Source organism: Carcharodon carcharias, chromosome 20 (genome assembly GCF_017639515.1).
Source record: "Carcharodon carcharias isolate sCarCar2 chromosome 20, sCarCar2.pri, whole genome shotgun sequence".
Classification (NCBI taxonomy): Eukaryota; Metazoa; Chordata; class Chondrichthyes; order Lamniformes; family Lamnidae; genus Carcharodon; species Carcharodon carcharias.
In genome coordinates this window covers 33,877,206-33,900,233 of record NC_054486.1, presented here as the reverse complement: position 1 = coordinate 33,900,233, position 23,028 = coordinate 33,877,206, and the positions used below count along the sequence as shown (strand labels likewise).

The following is a 23,028-nucleotide window of genomic DNA, read 5'->3' as shown; positions in this document are numbered from 1 at the left end:
ACTTGCAGTCAATATCTTCCTTTATGACAGTAAATTACCCCTAGAATATTCAGATAATAACATTTTTTGGTTCATTCATGGAATGTAAGCATTGCTGGCAAGATTAGTATTTACTGCCCATCCTTAATTACCCTTGAGAAGTGGTGAGCCACCTTCTTAAACCGCTGTAGTTCATGTGGCAGATGCCATTTTTGTCCACTATTTTACTGAATCATTTATTCCCACAAGCTCCAACACAAGCAAAGTACAGGAGAAAGAGGGGCATAAGAACATAAGAAATAGGCGCAGCAGTAGGTCACACAGTCCCCCGAACCTGCTCGCCATTCAATAAGATCATGGATGATCTGACCTTGGCCTGAACTCCACTTTCCTGTCTGCCCCCCATAACGCTTGACTGCCTCGCCGATCAAAATTCTACCTAACTCAGCCCTGAATATATACAATGCCCCAGCCTACTCTGCTCTCTGGAGTAGAGAATTTCAAAGATTCACAACCCTCTGAGAAGAAATTCCTTCCCATTTCTGTCTTATTTTGAAACTATGTTGCCTAGTTCTAGATTCCCCCATGAGAGGCAACATCTTCTCAGCATCTACCTTGTCAAGCCCCCTCAGAATCCTATATGTTTCAACAAGAACACCTCTCATTCTTCCAAACTCCAATGAGTACAGACCTAATCTGCTTAAAGTTCCCTCATAAGAGAACCCCATTAATCCCAGGAATCAAACCAGTGAACCTTCTCTGAACTGCCACCAATGCAAGGATAGCCCCCCAAAGTATTCTATGTGTGGTCTCACCAACAGCCTGTACAACTCTAGCAAGACTTTCCTACTTTTATGTTCCATCCCTCTTGCAATAAAGGCTAACATTCCATTTCTCTTTCTAGTTACTTGCTGTACCTGCATACTAACCTTTTGTTTCATGTGTCACGACTCACTGGGGATAGTGCACTGTCATACCAAGCCCCACTGCTCCCCGAGCCACGACAAATGTGAAAAGTTTGATCAACCCACCTAATTGTTTAATTTAAGTTAACAGAATACGAGCACCAGGTTTGTAAACTTACTAAGTAAATAACTGTTTGTAGAACAAATTATCTTTAACCAGTGGCAAAAGAAAGAAATGTGAACTGCCAACTTCTAACTCTATAACCTAAACTCCACCCCTTCTTAAATCCCTATACACACATATATAAGACACACAAAAACATGGATTTTAAGGGTGGGATAAAACAGTTCAATAGCATCAGGACTCAATGGGTTGGTTTTGATCGATGTCTTCCAAATTTATTTCAGTTCTTTGTTGATGACACTAGGTGGTCTTCCAGCAGTTTCAATCTTTATTTCATTGGTTGAGCACTTGCCTTTCAATGTCTCGAATGGTGATTTTCCCCTTTGCCTCTTGACAGGGGTTTTCAGAGAGAGAGCATGTTATAGAGATATGAGGAGAAAAAGCCAGCTAGCTATTATTGTGGAACTATTGAAATCTTACACACACAGGAGAGAGAGGTTTTATGTCTTTTTCCTTTCAGGCTAGGAGCTATTCTACTGCACTGCTCTCCCACAAACCCTGGTCACTTGGTCAGGAGCCAGTTAAAAGTGTTGTTGCCAGGTAGTTCCCCATTAGACCAGATTGCTCCTCAGCACCATCCTATCTTTCATGGCACACTCTGTTCCAGGACAGTAACATTGCATATATCCCTCACATTGTTCCAGTGGACATGTCTTTCAAACTTTAGCCATTGTAATTATAATCCACAGTCCAACAGAAATAAAAAGATATGTTCTTTACATGCCTCCACCCTTAAAAGAGATGAAAAGCCATCTCAAAAATGTGTTTCATCACAAGGTATATGACACATAAACAACAAAACATGAGACCTACTTCCTTCCTCCCCCTTATACAATCTTATACAATCTTCAGCATTTCTTACCCCTTTAACTTATTTTAGTATTTTACAGCCAGGGCAATGCAACCTTGATTACATTATTTTTGCCGACAATGTGGTTGAAACAATAGACTCCATCTAAACAGTCTTGCATTTCGAGTTTTAAACTTTTCAATGAGCACCAGCAGATTGTGGCCTGTGTAGATTAATGTTTCTTTGTTATTGCGTCAGACATAAACTTCAAAGTGTTGAGACAACAATGCCAGGGTTTCTTTTTCGACTAAGATAAAAGCAAAAAACTGCGGATGCTGGAAATCCAAAACAAAAATAAAAATACCTGGAAAAACTCAGGTCTGACAGCATCTGCGGAGAGGAACACAGTTAACATTGAGTCCATATGACTCTTCAACAGAACTAAGGTAAAATAGAAGAGAGGTGAAATATAAACTGGTTTAAAGGGCGGGTGGGACAAGTTTTGCCTTGTTCACCTTCATTGCTTTCCATTTCTCTCCTGGTGTTTACTAAAACTCGCTTTCACAGCCATATTTCCTTCCTCAGTGACTGTCTCCACCTATCACTGGTCCTCTATCCAGCTCTACTTGTCCCATCCCCCCTTAAACCAGCTTATATTTCACCTCTCTTCTATTTTTACTTAGTTCTGTTGAAGAGTCATACGGACTCGAAATGTTAACTGTGTTCCTCTCTGCAGATGCTTTCAGACCTGCTGAGTTTTTCCAGGTATTTTTGTTTTTTCTTTTTCTACTGTTGAGTACTTCCTCTGATATTGATTTAATTTCTTGGGAAAGTACCCCATCAGCTTCTCTATCCCTAATTGATCATTTCGTAATAGGTCTGCACCTACCCTCAAGTCGCTAGCATCAGTTGCCATTTTAAAAGATTTGGTAAAGTCAGGGGCGGCCAATACTGGTTCATTTATTAAGATTACCTTCAGCTTTTCAATGGCTGCTTGGCATTCTGCTGACTTTTACCTGTTTTCTTAACAAATTGGTGAAGGTACAGCTATTATGCTGAAGTTAGGCACAAACTTCTGATAAAACCCACACATTCCCAAAAATCCCATGATTTCTCATGCTACTTTACATGCTCCTGTGAGTCTTTCTAGAAACATGGACATGTAATCCAACATGGAGGATTCGTCCTTCTGCTTTAGAACCTTTTCCTTAATCACTTTTAATGGGCCTCTTCTTTCATGACCATAGATCAATTCAAATGGAATAAATCCAGTAGATTCATTTGGAGAATCTCTGGTAGCAAATAGTAAGAAACCTAACCCTTTGTCCCAATCCTTTGGGTAATAGATCTTAATCATGGCTTTGAGAGTCTGATGGTATCTCTCCTGTGTCTGTGGGTGATAGGCAGTAGATTTTAGTTGTTTGATACCCAAATTGCTGATTATGTCCTGGAAAATCTTTGACATGAAGTTAGAGCCTTGGTCAGATTGTATTTCAATTGGCAGGCCATAATGAGTGAAAAACTGAGTTAATTTTTCCACTGCCTTAGCTATAGTTGTCCTTGAAGGAATAGCTTCTAGAAATCGGGTTGTCATATCCATGATTGTAAGGATATACTGATGTCCTGCTTTCGTTTTGGGTAATGGTCTTACACAATCTACTAATACCTGACTAAATGGTTCTTCAAAAACTGGTATGGGTAGTAAAGATGCTGGTTTGGTTGCACGTTGAGGTTTACCTACCATCTGACATGGCCAGGTAAAATTTCTATTTATTGATGCTTGTTTTCCGTATTCCTACATGACCTGCCGCAGAGATTTCATGTGCTACTCTCAATGTCTCCTTACGATATTTGGGCATATCTGATGAACAACCATCCATTCCTCATCAGCAGGTCCATGAGGGTGTCTCCACTTCCTCTTCAGAACTTGGTTTTTAATGTAATAGCATTCTGGAACTCCTTGAGCCTCAGCTTCAGTGTGAGCTGACTGTGCTAACTTGTTTAACTCTGGATTTGCTTTGAGCCTCAATTAATGAAGACATGCCAAACACTTCCTTTGAATTATCCTCATCCTTAAAGAAAGCTTTGGCTTCTGTAACATCTGCTCGTGGTATTACTTTGACCTCTGGTGATGGACTTTGTTTAGCCATTGCTCTGGTCACCACACACAAAAATACTAGAAACTTGTTCTTTAACTGTTCTGTCTCTTTAGCTTATCTTGGATTTTCTGTAATCATGGGCGAAGCTATAACCTTCACTCCTGCCAAATCATTCCCCAGGAGTAAATCAACTCCACCCACAGGGAATTTCTTAACCACTCCTACAACCACTGATCCAGATAACAAATCACGCTCCAATTGCACTTTGTACAATGGAACCGGGATCTATTCTCCACTTATCCCATTTACCAATACTCTACCTTTCATTGAACTCACTGGAGGGAAAACTAGGTCCTTCTCCAGCAAAAGAGTTTGGGTAGCTCCTGTGCCCCTTAATGTAGTTATGGGTTTATCTGCATCATTTGATGAAAAAGGAGTTATCTTTCCTTTAGATAAGAATCCTTTATATCTCTCATCTACCTTAGTTACTTCATCTGCATTGACAGCAATGTTTACCTCCAGACCCTTATTTGTAGTTAAAGCTACAATTTGATCTGTGGCATTTTCTTTTTGAGTTCCTTTTTCGGACTCACTCTTATGAACTCCAGTAATTTCCATGGGATTCCCTCGCAACTTCCAGCATTCTGAACAAATGTGTCCCACCTTATTTCAATGGAAATACTTAGGCCTTCGAGTTTCACCTCCACCCTCAGTACTTTCTTCCCGATCTGGGGGGGAGATCTCAAAGTATTCCCAGCTATCTATTCTTTACCCTGGCTACTTGCCTTCCTTTCATTCTCCCACTTTCTATCCTTTTCAAATTTGATGGAAAAGGAAAAAGTTTTAGCTTTATGGATCAGCTCATTACTGCTGCCTGTTTAGTAGTTGCAAACCTTTGGTCTTCAACATGGGTTCCTATTACAGAATGTAGGGAGTTTTTAAATTCTTCCAAGAGAATGGTCTCTCTGAAAACTTCATAGATAGTTTCAACTCCTAATGCTCATATCCACCTGTCAAAACTACTTTGCTTAATACTTTCAAATTCAATGTAAGCTTCCCCATCTATTTCCTTAAATTTCAAAACTTTTGTCTGTATGCTTCAGGGACCAACTCATATGCACTCAAAATGGCCTTTTTCACCACATCATAATCCCTAGAAACCTCCTCTGACAGTAAAGCATAAATTTCCAGTGCTTACCTGTCAATTTGTTCCGCATGGGCAATGTCCAGTTTTCCTTTGGACAGTTCATCTGTTTAGCTATCTTCTCAAAAGAAATAAAGAATGCGTCAACATCCCTTTCGTCAAACGTCAGAAGAGCCTGCACAAATTTAAACATCTCCCCACTGGGTTTGATCTAGAGATAAGCCCTGCCTCATCTACTGGTGTCCCTTTTTAACTGCCAGCACTCTAGGCTGGAATTCTCTCTCTTTTTCTCTTTCCTCCTTTTCTAACTTTGCCATTTCTAACTCCCTTTGAAATGCTCAGTCTCCTATTCTTTCTTTCTCTGTCCTTGCTGCCTGATCCCTTTGGAATGCCCTTTCTCGTTCCTTTTCTTTTTCTTCTGCCTCAAATTCCAGTTTTTTTTATTTGCAACTGAATTGGAGCCCATTTCAATGAACCACCCCTTGGAGAATTTGGTGTCTCAGGTATTTCTTCCAATTTTGAATGCTGTGCCTTCTCTTCGATTATCCCTGCCTTCCTAGCTTTGGCAGGCAATCCTACTCTTAGGGCAGAATTTTGCTCTTGTCGGGCAGGCTTGGAGGGGGCGGGCGGGAGTGGTTGAGAGGCCAACTGCCACCCCCAATTGGGGCTGAACCGTAATTTCACGCTGGGGGGCCAATTAAGGCCTGCCCAGCGTGAAACACATGCTGCAGTGCTGCCTGTTGAGGGGGGGAGGGAGGGGGGGGTGGGGTGGGTGGGGGGGGAGGGGAGAGACAGTGGGAGAAAGGTAAGTGTGCATGCGCGCAGGTACATGCAGGAAAAGCTCCGAGACACAGAGCTGCCTCAGGGAGATGAAGATATAAAAAAATTAAAATAAAGCATTTTAAGGTGTTAAAAAACATGTCCCCTCATGTGACTCTGTCTAGCAGTGGCAACCCTTTGGTCTTCAGAATGGGTTCTTATTACAGAAGGGAGGGAGTTTTTAAATTCCTCCAAGAGAATGGTCTCTCTGAGAATGTCATAGGTAGTTTCAACTCCTAATGCTTGTATCCACCTGTCAAACCTGTCACATGAGCAGGGACATGTTAGAAATTAGTATGAATTTTTTTTTGATGACGGACTGAAGCCTCATCCCATCCACGGATGAGGTTTCACAAAAAATGCATAGGCCGCTTGGCTGTTTCGCCTGCCCGCCACCCATAGGGTTGGATGGGCAGTGAAAAATTTAATTCAATTACATCATTAATGGCCTTAATAGGCCATTAATTGTTGATGGGTGTGCTGCTAACTCCCATGCGTGCTCGCTGACTGAAATATCGCGCGAGTGCGTTATGACATCAGGATGCTCACCTGAGGTCACCGCGATTAATTTTAGCCTTGCTTGGGTCAGGTGCTGCTCGCCCAACAAGCTAAAAATTCTGGCCTTAATATACTTGCCAATTCGATTAACCTGGCTTTTGGGATCCCTTGTAAAATCGTCAGGGACATCTCTTCCACTTGCAGGAGAGTTTTAGCAGTTTCCAGTGCCATTTTATTTTTGACAATACAAACCTGGTGTTTCCTTTTAACTTTTAGTACTTACTAAATCTACAACCAAATCATCATTGTCTTTTGTTCCAAAATATCCTGGGCCCAAGCCCCCAAACTTCGTCATGACTCACTGGGGATCGTGCGTTGCAATATCAAGTCCCGCTGCTCCCTGAGCTGTGACACATCTGAAAAGTTTGATCAACCTACCTGTTTAATTTAGGTTAACAGAATATGAGCACCAGGTTTATAAACTTAGTAAGTAAATGACTGTTTATTGAACAAACTGTTGTTAACCAGTGGTAAAAGAAAGAAATATGAACTGCTAACTTCTAACTCTAACTTAAACTCTACTCCTTCTTAAATCCCTATACACACACATACAAGACACACAAAACACACAAAAACATGGATTTTAAGGGTGGGATAAATCTGTTCAATAGCACCAATTCCAGAGTACAGGATTCAATGGGTTGATTTTGATAGGGGTCTTCTAAATTTCTTTCAATGGAGACTTCAGAATTCTGTGGTACAGAGGAATCTAAGTATTCTTGTACATATGTAAAGAACATATCTTTTTATTTCTGTTGGACTGTGGTCTTCCAGCATATTCAGTCTTTAGTTCACTGGTTGAGCACTTGCCTTTCAATATCTCCAAAATTGACTTCCCCCTTTTGCCTCTTGACAGGGGTTTTCAGATAGAGAGCAGGTTAAGAGATATGAGGAGAAAAAGAGAGCAGCTATTATTGTGGAATTACTGCAATCTTACACACACAGGAGAGAGAGGTTTTAGGTCTTTTTCTTTTCAGGCTAGGAGCTATTCTGCTGCACTGCACTCACACAAACTCTGGTCACCTGGTCAGGAGCCAATTAAAGTGTTGTTGCCAGGTAGTTCCCCATTAGACCAGATTGCTCCTCAGCACCATTCTGTCTTTCATGGCACACTCTGTTCCAGGACATATATCCCTCACACTGTTGCAGTGGACATGTCTTTCAAACTTTAGCCATTGTAATTTCGATCCACAGTGCAACAGAAATAAAAAGATATGTTCTTTACACATGTACAAGAACACTTAGATCCCTCTGTACGACAGAATTCTGAAGTCTCCATTTAAATTTAAATATTCTATTTTTCCATTCCTCCCACCGAAGTGAACAACCTCACATTTTTCTACATTATATACTATCTGCCAAATTTTTGCACACTCACTTAATCTGTCTAAATCCCTTTGCAGGCTCTTTGTATCCGCCTCAAAACTTGCTTTCCCCCCTGTCTTTGTATTATCCACAAATTTGCCTGCAATACATGCGGTCCCTTCAAGTTATAGGTTTAGATTTTAAATGGTTGAGGCCCCAGCACTAATTTCTGTGGCACTCCACTAGTTACTATTTGCCAACCTGAAAGTGACCCATTTATCCCAACTCTGTTCTCTGTTACCAATTCTCAATCCACTGACTGCAGTGTATATTCTCTAAATCTCTCATTTTCACTGATGAACCTTATCCCTGTGCTTGCTGACCTACATTGCCCTCACTACCCCACCCTCCCGATTCTGACAATACCCTTGGCCCAGTCCTTTTGCTCCATCATTGATGCCCATGGCTTAAGCTGCCTAAGCCCTAAACCTTGGAACTTCCTCCCTAAACTTCTTCACCTTTCTACTTCTCTTTTCTCTTTTTAAGAAGCTCATTAAACCTATCTCTTTGACCAATTATTTGAGCTTTGTAATTAGATTTGCGTTACAAAAAAACAGGCCTTGAAATGATCCTTCGTAAAAAAAAAAATGAGCGCTCGGGATAATAGCCGTATTTCTATGCTGCTCCTTGTTCCGCCATGCTCCATAGGTTAGTGCCTGAGTTATAATTGTGGGTAAAGGCAATCCTTATGAATGCTTTGAAGCATTTTGTATGCTTATGCTCTCACTGCATACTTGCAAAGGCCAAGTATTTTTGTGAATCTGTTTCATTTGTTCAGCTATTCGAATCTGGCTGCTGATGTACTGTGGGAAATTAAACTACCATCTAATACAGCTGCAGATGTTGTTCGCTGAAGCTGACCTAGTTTTATAATCCAGTAGAACATTGCATAATTTTCAAAAGGTATTTAAAGAACTGGATCAACAAACACAACAACTTACATTTATAAAATGCCTTTACTGTGGCAAAACATAGAAGTGCTTCATAAGCATCCACTCCCAGTCCCCCACCACCCCTCCCCTTTTTTAGCTCAAATTTAGTCAAATTTTGGCTGATAAGTCTCCTGAAAAGCACCTTGGGACATTTTATAACACTAAAGGCACTGTATAAATGTAAATTGTTATTGATTAGCTGCATCACCTCGCAAGCTTTGGCAGAGACACCAGCTTATTCAGCAAGCCACCTAGCTCCATTTCAGCCAGCCCACACTCACTTGGCAAATTCTTCCAAAGGTCAGAGGTTCAAACTTTAATTTTGGGATGGAAGTTAAGAATTAGCCAAGAGTGACCGGAGCAGAATCCGTGGAGTAAGCCCAAGGCCGTGGGAAACCTGGGTTTTTCCCTTTTGTATCACAGCGCAGGTCATTCTGTGCTCCCAGCCTCTGCCACAGTCAAATGCCTCAAATATTTGTCCCTATCACAGTTCTCCCTGGCTGTGTTCTGTGGCTATATCCGTCCAGTAACAAGGCAACTTCACTTAGTTTAAATCCATTTCCAAAGATATTTTCAGTATCCCCCTTCCACATTTCACTAAAGCACAACATAACATCTGCAGTAACCAACGAACACTCAAAACAAAGCAAAAGGACTTGACATTTTTAAAAGCCAAATGCCAGACAGAAAAGAAAACCTATGTCACTATTTTGAGGAAGCATGCGGGAGTTCTCCCCAGTGTCCTGGTCGACATTTATCCCTCAATCAACATCATAAAAAACAGATGAGCTGGTCATTATCACATTTCTGTTTGTGGAAGCTTGCTGTGTTTAAATTGGCTGCTGCATTTCCTACATTACAACAGGGTGCTGTGTTACAAAAAATATTTCACTGGCTATAAAACACTTGGGATGCCCTGAGATTGTGAAAAGCACTACATAAATGCAAGTTCTTACTTTCAACAACATTTATGGCGAGTTGTAGAACAAACTGCCAACTCCCTTGCCTTTTTTTTTTGTCCAGTGAGAAAACTAGCACCCAAGGACTTTGAATTTGCCAATTTGGAGGTGAATAGCATGGAGTACTATATCTTTAACAGGAGGCTGATTACAATGCACCTCCCTGGGAGTGGTGAAAGATGAGAATTTCCATGGCTTCCAAATAATCATTAGTCAGCCAGGAGGGAGAAAAGCTGTTTTTTGCCCAATGCCTACTGTCTGAGCCAGTGCATAGATGAGGTTAAGTTCACTAATTGTATTTGGGAGGCTGACTCACAGAGCCTAGCAGTTCACTCACCAACACACAAGGACAGGAAGATGTTGCGAGGGATCCCTTTCCAACTCAGGCCATTATTGGTTAAAGGATGTGGTTGCCAATTGTGATGACACACTGGAGTTGGCTGTACACCATCAGACTAGGGAGGGAAAGGCATATGGTTGTGTCACTTTCTTAATGAATGGCAGAACAGGCACGAGGCCTGTTCCTGTGCAGACATGAAGTGGTCTGAGGTCAGAATCAGGGTCAGAGATGCGAAGATTGCTTTGCTGATGACAGTTATTAAAGTTATTTTACTAACTAATAACAAATGTTTCCACATACCGATCATAGGAGGAAGTGAAAAATACCCAAATCATAGAGTTACAGGGTGGAATCGTCCAGCACCATTGGCAGTGGGTATCATGGCGGGCGGGGGGAGGGGAACAATATGTCGGGAAGGCCAAAAATCGGTTTCATGTCGTTGTAAAATCAGCTTGCCATCGTTCACTCTGCCCATCAATAGCCATCCAACGTCAGGAACCTAACTTCAATGCATTTGCATCTCATCATCTTGCCTGCCCGCCGGAATCATCCCCCCCACATTGAATTTGCCTCCCGTGTTGGTGTGACTTCAGCACGACATGATTTACAACAGCATTTAAAAGGCTACATCTGGCGAGCTGAACTTTGAGGGGAATTGGAGGTGAATGCACACTAACGTTATGTAGCGCTCGCGAGGGTCAACCATTCGACTTCAAGGAAGACACTGCACATTCAGGCGAGGGCATAGACAAGTTGCTTTTTCCCAGCTGGCTGACAGTGCGGTGTCGGGCAAGCGCTGCACAGCGGTTGGGGCGAGGTGGGGGGGGGGGGGTGCAAGGCAGCACGGTCTGATGGTAGTGCACGAGTACATGTTGGAGGGGGAGGGAAGTGGCCAAGCATTAGGAAATCTTGTATAAAGTGAACATTCTTCCACAGCTGAGACAGTCCAGGTGAAATTACATTGACATGCAGTAACAGACACTTGGAATTGAGCCTTTACCTTATCTACCCACTCAAGCAAGGCAGAGGCTTGAAAGTGCCACCGAATGCTCCTGAACTTTTCACCCCTTGGGCACAGACTGCAAATTAATGAGCGTTTTAGGGGGCTACAGAATAATTGGATGGCTTGGCAAGTTGTGCAATCTCCTTGCAAAAGCTGGCAATGGAGCAGTCACTGGTGGAGGAGCTCACAGCCCCTTGCAATGTCATCATTCAGGTTTGGACCAGTCTACCCCATGGTTCAAGCTACAGTGCAGCCTTGCAGTGCGGGTTAGGAGAATACCTGCTCCTGAGCTGAGAGCACAGCATGCAGTCCAATGGGCGAAGCTGCCACTAATTGGTTAAATGGAGTGGGGCGGAGGCGGTGGGGTTTCGAGCAGCCATGCAGCGCTTTAAACTCTGGCCATCCAAGTGGTGGCCAGCACTCTCCGGCATGCGTTAAGGGGCCTTGAGACAGAGCCAGAGCCACACATGTAACCATGAGAGGTATCCAGAGAAAATGACAGAACTCTGTGCCACCGGCCCAGGACTTCCTGGCAGCAACGATAAGCCCCACCATGGAACATGCATAACTAATGCATCCAGTGACTGTGAAGGCGCACCATCAGTGTGCTGAGAAGGTTGCACAAAGTACAGGAGGAGGCCCTGGATTGAGACACCTGCCTTTATCTTGTGCAGGAACCAAGCTTTCAGTTCAGACTGACACGAGCACTGCTCATCATAACAAAGAGCCATAGACAGGATGACATTGTTGGGAGTTTGTTTACAATAGTCAACATTATGTCCAATGATTGACACCCATGTCCACATGGTGCAACTACATTTTCTTAAGCTTCCTAACCCTGCTGCTATGTCTTGGTGCTCCCCTGATATCCACAGTGGAGGTGGAGGTAGTCTGCTGACTGCTGTCTGTGATGGCCTTGACGGGTGTCCTCTGGAGGACCGCGATCTGCTGTGGGGCTCCTGCTGTGAGGCAGGTGCACCCACCTTGGCTTGTGGAGCTGGAGCTGATGGGGTCGCAGAAAGAGGGGATTTGGATCAGTAGGACATTCCTGGAGTCACCTGGGTGGATGGCCCCGGGATGTCGAGCTGCTGGTCCTCCTCCCTATGGGTGCCCGAGCCCCCTTGCTGTGTCCTTGAGGAGAAAGGGAAGCTGGAGTGTTCCAGCTGTCCTGCACCTTTCTCACGCTGACACTCTTGGAGGCCAACAATGGCGTTGGTGATGGAGTTCAACTCGCGCAGCAGTGCAAGACAGATGGCCAGGACCAAGATTTCCATGGCAGCTGCCATCCTGCCAATGTTGATCTGGGCGCATTGGCATGATGGCGTGATCACCTCGGTCTGAATGCAGATGGACTTCTCCATCGTGTCTTGCAATCTGAGGAGTGCAGCTGTCGCTCCTTCCTGCTGTTCCCATGAATGTTGCTGCAGCTCCAACAACACTGAGTGAGGACCAAGTCCAGAAGCTCATCACCTGACTTGGACTCAGCAGATCCCTTGCCTCCAACAATCCTCCAAGTGCCAATGACCTCGGGTCATTGCCTCCACCTGCTGTGGAACAGATTTTGTGCTGTGCTCACCAGATAGTGAACCCGTGCTTGCTGTCCATGTTGGTCCCACCAAGGTGTGTGTTGCAGCGCTGGTGGAGGGTGTGGGTGAGCGCTGTGACTGGTCTTCGAGGGTACTGTCCTCAGGGTCCTCATCTGAGGTGCTGTCGGCGCTGGAATCAGGGCCAAGGTTGCCTGAGGGCGACGTGGCAGATGTGCCTATGAGAGAAAGTGGAGATTATTAGTGCATGGCTGTCGCAGTATACAGAACAGTGGGCTCACAGCTGAGTGGCCAGAGGGATGATCTGGTGCATGACCCTCACTTGGATGCTTGGCACCAACCTCGCCATCGCCGCAGGAATGGTTCACATCCTCTCTGGCCAGCTCTAACGCGCGGTCTTCAAAGGGAGTGAGGACCTTGATGTCGAGGACTCCACGCCCGGTCTGAGGCCTCTCCCTTTTATTGTGCGCGATCTTGTCCTGTATAAAGGCAGATGGAGAGAATGTGAGCAAGGCACATGCCAGGCCAAATGAGAAGGATGCCAGGTGTGTATGTGCGTCTGCTGAGTGGTACCATAGACGGAATGAGGAGGTGATCTCCAGAAGAGATGAGGCCAGATGGAGATATGAGGGTGTGTGTGAGAGAGTGAGTGGTGATGTCCCTTGAGTTAGCAGTGAGTGAGATGCCTGTGAATCTGTGATGGGCTTGTGAGTGTGTGGGTTTAGAGTGTATGGTTGACTTACCCTGACAGCACGGATGAGATCGTTCATGCTCTTTCTGTGCTGGATGGCCGACCTCTTGTGGGCAGCATTGGCAATGACTACTGCTACCACCGCCTCCCAAGCGGGATTGGTGATTTGCTGCCCTTCCTGCAGCCAGAGTGGGGATAGCTGACATCACGGCGGACCTCCACGGCGTCCAAAAGGCATTCCAGGGATGCATCACTGAATTGGGGGCTGCAGTCTTCTTGTCTTTCAGGGCCATGTCTTCTGTGCTGCATTCCTAGGCTGGAAGGATTAAGAGGTGTGTACTTGGCTGCACTTTAAATATGGCACCCGGCGTTAGGAAGAGGTGAGGTGACGGCAGGGCAGGCGAATTGGAGGCCACTCACCAGCAAAAATGCATGCCCCCCATGAGTGAATAATTAATGAGGTGGGAGGGGGACAATACGGCGTGAAAACACACAATTGCGGCCAGCCGGTAAATCGACTTTTTTCCTGCCCTCTACCGTACTTTGTTCAAACTTGAGACGAGTCGGCCCATAGAATCTCACAGTACAGAAGGAGGCACTTCGGTCCATCATGCCTGTGTTGGTTCTTTGGAAGAGTTATCCAATTCATCCCACTCCTCTGTTCCTTCCCCATAGTCCTGTAAATGTTTCCACATAAAGTATTTATCAAAGTCCCTTTTGAAAGTTATCATTGAATCTGATTCCAGATTACAACAACCTGCTTCCACATCTCCCCTCTGGTTCTTTAATCACCTTAAATTTATCTTCTGGTTACCACTCCTTTTGCCACTAGAAACTTTTCCTCCCGACCTACCCTCCCTATCTATCCTATCGTAGCAGTTAATGATTTTGAACAACTCTATTAAATTCCCTCTTAACATTTTCTGCTTTTAGGAGCCCAATCCTAGCTTCTCTTGTCCCTCATCCCAAAATACATTTTCCAGTTTTAAAAGCTCCTTTATTCACTGAGTCACTAAGGGACTTGGAGCAATCGGAGCCTCTGTAGAATTGGAAGAATCAGATAGTGGGGATGTATTTTTGTTACCTCTAGACTCAACTATACCAACGCACTCTTAGCCTGGTCTCCCATATTCTACCCTCTGTAAACTTGAGGCCATCCAAAATTCTGCTGCCTGTGCCTTAACTCACACCATGTCCCATTCCACTATCACTCCTGTGTTCGCTGACCTACATTGGCTGCCAATCAAACGACATCTTGATTTTAAAATTCTCATCTTTGTTTTCAAATTTCTCCCAGAAATTTCTTCCTATCGCTGGAATCTCCTCAAGCACCACAATCCTCTAAGACATCTGCACTCCCTTAATTCTGGTCTCTTGAGCATCCTGAATTTTAATCATTCCACCATTGGTGGCCTTTGCTTCAGTTGCCTAGGCCCTAAGCTCTGGAATACCCTCCCTACACATCTCTGCCCTCTACGTCACGTTCCTCCTTCAAGACACTTAAAATCTAACTCCTTGACCAAACTTTTGGTTATTGCTTTATGTCACTCATGTCAAATTTTGTTTGAAGCACCTTGGGGCATTTTACTACTTTTAAAGGTCCTATATTGATGTAGGAATGGGTGGCACCAAGCTTGGCTTTGAAGTCCAAAGATGGAAGGGAATATCAAAATAGACTTTGAGCTTCTAGAAAAGTATAAGCTTGACAGAGACCTTGCAATGGCTCTCGATTAAGGTGGCAGCCGTGGCTCACAGTGGGTTCAAGCGCCACTCCAGAGACCAAGGGCCAGTCTGCAACTTGTTCTCATGTTTTGCTTTCAGAAAGTGCTAACCCTTGTTCCGCTATTAACACATTCTTATCTGACTTCTATGCCACTATTAACACCTGCTTTAGTCTTTAACACTATCATTACAATTCCCTTTGTCTTGTGTCCATGGCACCTTTGTCATTAAATCTCTCCTGATCTCCCTAACTTATTTTGCTCCACCCCTATATCTTCAACAGTATAAAACCCATCAAATTTCTACCTCTCTTCAGCTCTGAAGAATCATATCGACTTGAAACATTAACTCTGTTTCTCTCTCCACAGATACTGCCAGACCTGTTGCGTTTTTCCAGCACTTCCTCTTTTTATTTCAGATTTCCAACATCTGCAGTATTTTGCTTTTATTTGAGTGATTCACTGTGCCCAGGCCAATATTTATCCCTCAACCAACAGATTATCTGGGCATTATCACATGGCTGTTTGTGGGAGATTACTGTGCACAAAATAACTGCTACATTTCCTACATTACAACAGTGATTACACTTCAAAAATACCTCACTGGCAGTATAGCACTTCAAGATGTCTTAAGGTTATGAAAAGTGCAATAAAAATGCAAGCTCCTTCATAATTGCAATACTGTAGAGATGGAACAAGAGCTCCTAGAATAAGGTCACTGTAGGTTTTTGACACCTGACCATCATGGTTCTAAGAGAAGAAAAGAATTCAACTAAATCATGTTAACATTGCTTTAATTATTGGCAGGGCCCAGGCACATTTGTTCCTCAGTCGAATGATTCTGAAACGAATGCCTGTTCACTCCAATTAATGTCAAGATAGAAAGGCCTTCGTTCTCTGCGTCTATCACTATGCCCCTGCTGGGGATACACACAGCTGTGTATTGCTTCTGTAGCCTTGTTACAGGAGACCTGTGTTTTACTGATCCGTCACCGCCTATATCCTGGATACCCATTACGGGCCAGTGTAGTCAACACTGGGGAATGTTAGGAATAGGATTTGTGACATGCGTGATTACAAATCGACTGAAACATTTACAGATAGCACAAAGGTAGGGATAAATTTGGGTAGGCACCTAGCTGGATTTAGAGCCAGGCTCACGAGACTGCGCTTATTACCATTTTTCATTTTATACAAAGCACATTGAGACACCTGGTAGTCATGAAAGGTGCTATATAAATGCAAGTCTTTTTTTTCCCTTTCAGGATGTTGGGGAGAACTTGCTCCCCTGCTACGTTTCCAACTTAGTGGCTGAGAGATTTTTTACATCCACCTGAGTGCAGACAGGGTCTTGATTTAACATTTCGATCAAAAGATGGTTTGATAGTGCAGCACTCCCTACTGCATGAAACTGCCAGCCTGGATTATGTGCTCAAGTCTTTGGAGTGGGGCTTAAACCTTCTGATTCAGAAGCAAGAGTCCTACCACTGAGTCAAGACTGGTACAGATCAGATTGTACATGATGCCCCCCCACAGTAGGATTGCCTGTTGAGTCTTGGCTCAGGTGCTGAAAAATGGCAGAGATACTGGACTGCTGTCAGCAGCCCGACGGAAAGCAATAGCTTTAGCAGTGGAGGGGAGTATGGTTGGCCACTGACATTTTTTTAAAGAATTAGAAAAGATGAGACAGGATAACTGTAAATAGACAGTCACTCCAAGATTAATATTTACTGGTGGAGCTCTGGTCCTGTTTAGGCACATTTGTTCATCAGCTGTGCAAGTTGGAGTAGAACCTGTCATCTCAGTGCATTAGCCAAGTCTGATGTCAGATCCTTCCCAGACACCAAGGGCAGAATTTTTCGCTCAGCATGCGGGCTTGTGCCCGACCTGCTTGAGCATGAAATAGCGCATGCTGATGTTGGGCAAGTGTGCTGATGTCAATGTGCACCCACGCGATATTTCAGCTGGCGGGTGTGCACTAAACTCAGATGTGTGCCTGCCGACAACTTAAGAGGGCACTTAAGCCTATTAACACCACAATTAATGGAGGCTTTTTGTTTGCCCGTCTAACGTTACGGTTGGTGCTTGGCGAATCGGCCAGTGGCCTTTGTATTTTTCAGGAAACCTCATCCGTGGGCGGGATGATGTTTCCAATATTTTTTTTTTAGTATGGACAGAATTTTCATCTTGTATATGTTCAGGTGACTGATTCTGAAGTGTGGGCATTGTTTCCAGATTTAAAATTTTTCTTTATTGCATTTCAATTCTTCAGCTCCCTGAGGCAGCTCTCTGCCTTCAGTAAGTTTTCACTCTGCGCCACCCCCCCGCACCCATGCTGATTTCAGTGCTCCTCCCAACATCACCCCGGCAGCGCTGATCCTTTCAGCCCGCCTTTCACGCTGGCTGGCCGTTAATTGGCCAGCCAGTATGAAATCAGTCGGGTGTCCATTCCCCCGGCTTCTCCATGGCCTGCCAATCGCGGGCGCCCACTGAACTAAAAATCCTAAACAAAAATAAAAATACCTGGAAAAACTCAGCAGGTCTGACAGCATCTGCGGAGAGGAATACAGTTAACGTTTCGAGTCCGTATGACTTTTCAACAGAACTAAGTAAAAATAGAAGAGAGGTGAAATATAAGCTGGTTTTAAGGGGCTGGTGGGGGTGGGACAGGTAGAGCTGGATAGAGGGCCAGTGATAGGTGGAGATAACCAAAAGATGTCACATCTTTAGTCACAAACTAAAAATCCTGCCCCGGGAGAGATTATGTAGATGTAAATGTTTTCTGGTAATTTCCTGTGCTGTCAGCCAACGGCTCACAGCCCATTTCCTGCCTGATATTTCTAAAATGTCAGGACCTTTTCTCATCTGTGCTAGGAGATCAAGAATGCCCCATCAGCCAATGGGCCATGTTTTCATAGCTTACTAGCTGTGTGTAGAGGAGATTCACAGTTGTGACCTGCTAATTTACACTAACTATGTACTTCTTAAGTAAGAAAAGGAAAAGTCATCCATACTTTGACAAAGATTATTTTCTGACCCACTTCTCCCCTTTCTATCTTATATCTGCTCCTTTATAAAGGCGGGTGAGTGGCCTGTTCTCAGGGCTCTGCAGGGAGCTGTAGAAAATTGGTGTTGGGATTAGATGAGTGACTTGTTCTCAGGGTTTTGTTGGGGCTGCTTTATAGTCAAGTGTTAGTTCTGACTACCAGTCAGTGAAATTGGCCTTGGGCAGAAGTGGAAAAGGAAGGTAAAGGGAAAAGATTATTGGGTGGAATGTTGTACTCGAGGCCAATTTGCTATCTTTCATTCTGTGCTAGCAAACCGGAGGTCAAGTTCACATTTGCCAGTGGGAGATGAGAACTCAGGCTTGCTGTAATCTCTACAGCCACTGGTCTGTCCTAATTGCAGGGAACTAAACACTCGCAACATATTGAAAGGGCAACTTTGAAATGCTCTGGTGCCTTCACATCATGATCTACTAAGTTACAAGCACTAGCGCATTAAAGTGAGGGGTTTACCATGAGGAGGTCTCAGCAGTGTTAGGCTTTTTGCCACTGGATGGAGCTCTCTGCTTTACAAGATTATTTAACAGCATATACACCTAATTTACTGAGGGTGGACTTTATGAACGGTAATCGTGAGTGACCTCATCCTTCCGAAATGCATCTTGTAATGTTTTTGGTTCAGAAAGACTAGTGTTTCTATAGCGCTTTTCACAATCTCAGGATGTCTCAAAGCGCTTTACAGCCAATGGGGTACTTTTTAATGTGTGGTCACTGTTGTAATGTAGGAAACATGGAAGTTTGGAAAGCAAGATCCCACAAACAACAATGTGCTAATGACGGGATTTTTTTAAAGAGATATTTGTTGGGAGCAGCTGGTATTTGAGTACAATGAGTGAATGGAGTTTTTGCCTACATACTAAAATGGTCTTTCTATTGTGTCTCTATGCAGCATGATGGACAGCCTTACTGCCACAAGCCCTGCTATGGAATCCTGTTTGGACCAAAAGGTAAAATGGTTCAAGTTAAGAGATATATGATGGATATGGAATTGGTTCTTGATGCTAACACAAAATAGATGATGGAGAATCAGCTACCCATTCTCTTTCCCATTGACTTCACTGATATCTAAAACCGATCCTCTCCCAGTTGCCTGTGTGTAGAACTGATCCTCCTCTCACTGGGATCTAATGGTCTGTGTGTAGTACTGATCCCTCTCTCACTGGACCCAGTGCTTTGTGTGTAGAACACTCTATCCACTGGGTGGGATCTGGTGCTCTGTGTGTAGATATCTCTGGATATTTGTTGTCCTAATGCAGAGTTCAGATGCAAGAATCCAGAGCAGGGAAAAAAATTAGTCTGTTTTCCCCAAAGAACAGAAAATGGTGACCAGGTAAAGACCAGTTTATCCATCGCGCTGATCCACCACACTGAGTGATCCATCATGTTGATCTATACAGACCAGTTGTAATTAAGCATCATTCTGTCCAATGCTGCCATCTATCAGAACCTATGTGGTAGGCATCCAGCCATCTCAGGAGATGATGGATTATGCCCAGGGTGTATACACACCACTTCTGGATTGAACATCGTCTGTTGTTGCTCTAGAGGCCAATTTGTCATTGGCAATCCCTTCCCAGCTGGCACAGATGAATAGTGTTGGCTTGAGGTCAACTGATGATTTGTAATTTCCATCCAACTGGCTCACTTTTCTGCCATCTTTTCTTTTGTCTTCTGCTTTTTCCATGCTCTTCCTAACTGCTTGTTTCCACACACTCCAGTTAGCAGCAAGGACTTCCCGTGCATTGACTCTGATCCCGGTCAACTTGAGATCTCACTTGTAGGCATCCATATATCACAGACATGGGTGACTTGTGCCAATAGCAAGCTTGCCATGGAGCATGTCTTTGGAAATGCAGCCATATTTTTGCACATGACCCAGCCACTTGACTCAAGGGCAAACATACTGGGGATCCCTGCACGCTGGTGTGCTTTCCTATTTGGCACTCTGTTCTGTAGGACTGAAGCTATGTAATCTCCTGAAAATATCGCTCAATCATTAATTGGTTTGCCCTATTCATTGATGGTCTCTACAGAGAGACACTTGGACAGTACAATATTACATATCAGACTGAATATTGAACAGATTAATTACAGTAATAGGTACCTACACCAGTGAGTCACATACAACACTTATTATATTCCATAAATCGGGCTCCATCACTTCTATATGTGCTGGTGAATAAACAAGGGATATCAGTGTCTGTGTTTGTAAACTGCTGTTCTAAATATCAGAAACTCAAGGCATTTCCATTTCTGCTGTCAGCATGTTCTACACCACCAGGTTTCACGGATTGCCTTGCAGAAGGAGAGAGAGGTAAGGAGGTGAAGAGGTTTAGGGAGGGAATTCCAGAACTTGGAGTCTTGAAGGCAGGGCAACCAATAGTGGAGCAATGATAACTGGGGGTGCTCGAGGCCAGAATTGCAGGAGCTCAGAGATTTTGAAGGCCTGTGGGGCTGGAGAAGATTACAGAGATAGGGGAAGGCAAAGCCATGGAGAGATCTGAGCACAATCCATTTCAAGTGGGACAGCAGGCTCTTTTTGCAGTTAGAAGATGCACTGCTGTACAGGTCCTTCAATTTCTATTGCCCATTTCATTTCTTACTGTGGTTACAGGGGTCAACACTGGAGTTGTTGGGAGCTACATCTACGAGAAGAGTGACGCTGCTGGGGGCCAGTGAGGGGTTTACCAGACTCCAGGAGAATCCAAGTCCAACATTGCGTGGTTTCTTCGCTAATGCAAAGTGCACAAGGCGCTGTATTCACCATAACACACAGTAATAATAGTTTAGAACTAGATGTGTTCAGAAGTATTAAATGTAGTTTGAACTGTAGTGTGCAATCTGAGCTGTCATAGGACAGGGAGGCAGCTCTCAGTACCTGATGGCCTCCTGTTGCTATCTCTCAAATTTTAATATAGCTCAAAGTTGACAGCTCTTAACACCACCATGAATTTGCCAAAGCTATTGTCAGATCTCAAACCAGAGAGTGATGGTCAGGGCAAAGTCAGCAACCCTTTTAAAAGCCAAGTACCAGCTGAAATGTTTTGCAAACACTACTGCAGTAACAACAATTGGTGAGTAACCATGTATTGATCTCTGTGTAATATCCCTCCTGTTTTATGAAATCTTGTGTTATAAACTGTCTATCCCATCATCTCTCACTGTGCATCATGATTTCCACCTGTTGGAAGGGGACAGATGGTCCTGCAACTACAGTATTATATTGTGCAAAGTTTGTTCTAAAAATCTTGTTCTTTTTCTAAAAAGCATCAGCAGAGTGAAGCTTCCTGTTACCATACATTAAAGAAAAGTTAAATGCTGTTCAGTTATCTTTTATTGATAATAAACTATGCCAAACATTTCTAGACGTCTCTTAGCTTTATTCATTTACTTTTCAGCTGTTAAGTTGGGGCGCACAGTCAATATATATTTTCTCTTCTGCCCTCCTTCTGGGGGGCACTGACTCTTGCTGAGACCACTTATGTAGATGTAAGCCCCTCTGGTCTCTCATCCAGGTACCTCTAGACTGCAACTGCAAGGGGCATCCTGCTTAAGCCTGATCCAATACTCTTGTGTTCAGACATGTTTTTTAAATTTGGGTTTACTGCATTGTTATAAGGATTGAGAATCTGGCTGTTTCCTATTCCTTTATTCGTCAATACTGTCCTAACCTCCAAAGATGCAATGGAGCTAAATGTTCAGCCTCTATGGCAAAGATCAGCTACATGAGCACTGATAGGGAATTAAATCACAGACTATCCTTTTTCTGTTGGGAAAGATTATCTCTGCAAATTATGTGGAACTACATTGTAAAAAGAGAACATCTTCATCTTCCTAACATTGTTAAATTAGAATCACACAGCTCTGAAGGTGACCTTTTGGACTGTTGTACCTCTGCTGGCACTTGTGAAAGAGCTGTCTAATTTAGTCTCACTCACCTACGCTTTCTGAATAATCCTGAAAGTGTGTCTTGTTCAAGTACATATTCAATTGCCTTTTGGAAGTTCATATTGAATTTGATTCCATCACCATTTTAGGCAGTGCGTTCCAGATCTAAACAACCCACTATGAAGAAATTTCTTCTTGTTCTTTCGTCAATTATTTTAACAATTTGCATTTATAGCAACACAGGAGCGATTATCAAACATTTGGTAATGAGCCACATAAAAAAATATTGGGACAGGTGACCAGAAGCTTGGTCAAAAATGTAGGCTTTGAGAAGCATCCTAAAGGAGGAGAAAGAGGGAGAGAAAGATCTACATAGAGAATTCCAGAGCTTAGACCCAGGCAGCTGAAGGCATAACCACCAGTGGAGGCTTGGGAGTGATCAAGGGATCAGAATTACATGAGCTCAGATGTCTGAGAGGTTTACAGGATCGGAAGACATTACAGAGATCAGGATCATGGGGGGATTTGAAAACAAAGATAAGAATTTTATAATTGAGGTGTTGCTGGGCTGGGAGCCAATATAGTGATCATGGCACTTGATACGAGTTAGGACATGGGGAACAAGAGTGTTTGATGAGCTCAAGTTTATATAGGATGGAGAATGGAAGGCTGGCCAGAAAATCATTGGAACAATCATGTCCAGTGGTGCTAACAATATGGAAGATGGTTTGAGGCAGGAGTGGAGTCAGGTGATGTAGGATGCCTTAGTGATGGAACAGCTTTGTGGTCAGAAACTCCCTTGTGACTGCTTTCCAGAGGATACAGTTTCTGCTGAATTGCTCTGTCAAGCCCCTGCATAATAATTTCAAAATTTTATCTCTATTAGGTCTCCTCTAAACATTTTTTTAAATTACATGTGATGTGCATGACCCTGGCAAAACCACCGTTTGTTCTCCATCCTGAATTGCCCTTGAGGAGCTAGTTGTGCACTGCCTTCTTGAACCACTGCAGTGTGTGGTGTAGCAGTGCTGTTAGGAAGGGA

General features: G+C 43.7%; 1 protein-coding gene across 1 annotated transcript in view; it reads left to right on the top strand.

Moving 5' to 3' along the window:
- The window catches only part of crip2 (cysteine-rich protein 2), a 74,143-nt gene extending 52,684 nt beyond the window's left edge, over positions 1–21,459 (top strand). The window contains exons 7-8 of the mRNA XM_041214831.1: positions 18,988–19,045; positions 20,713–21,459. Coding sequence (XP_041070765.1) covers positions 18,988–19,045; positions 20,713–20,777 — 123 coding nt within the window. The 3' untranslated portion in view covers positions 20,778–21,459. The remainder of the gene's footprint in view (positions 1–18,987; positions 19,046–20,712) is intronic.
- Positions 21,460–23,028: the final 1,569 nt, after the last annotated feature.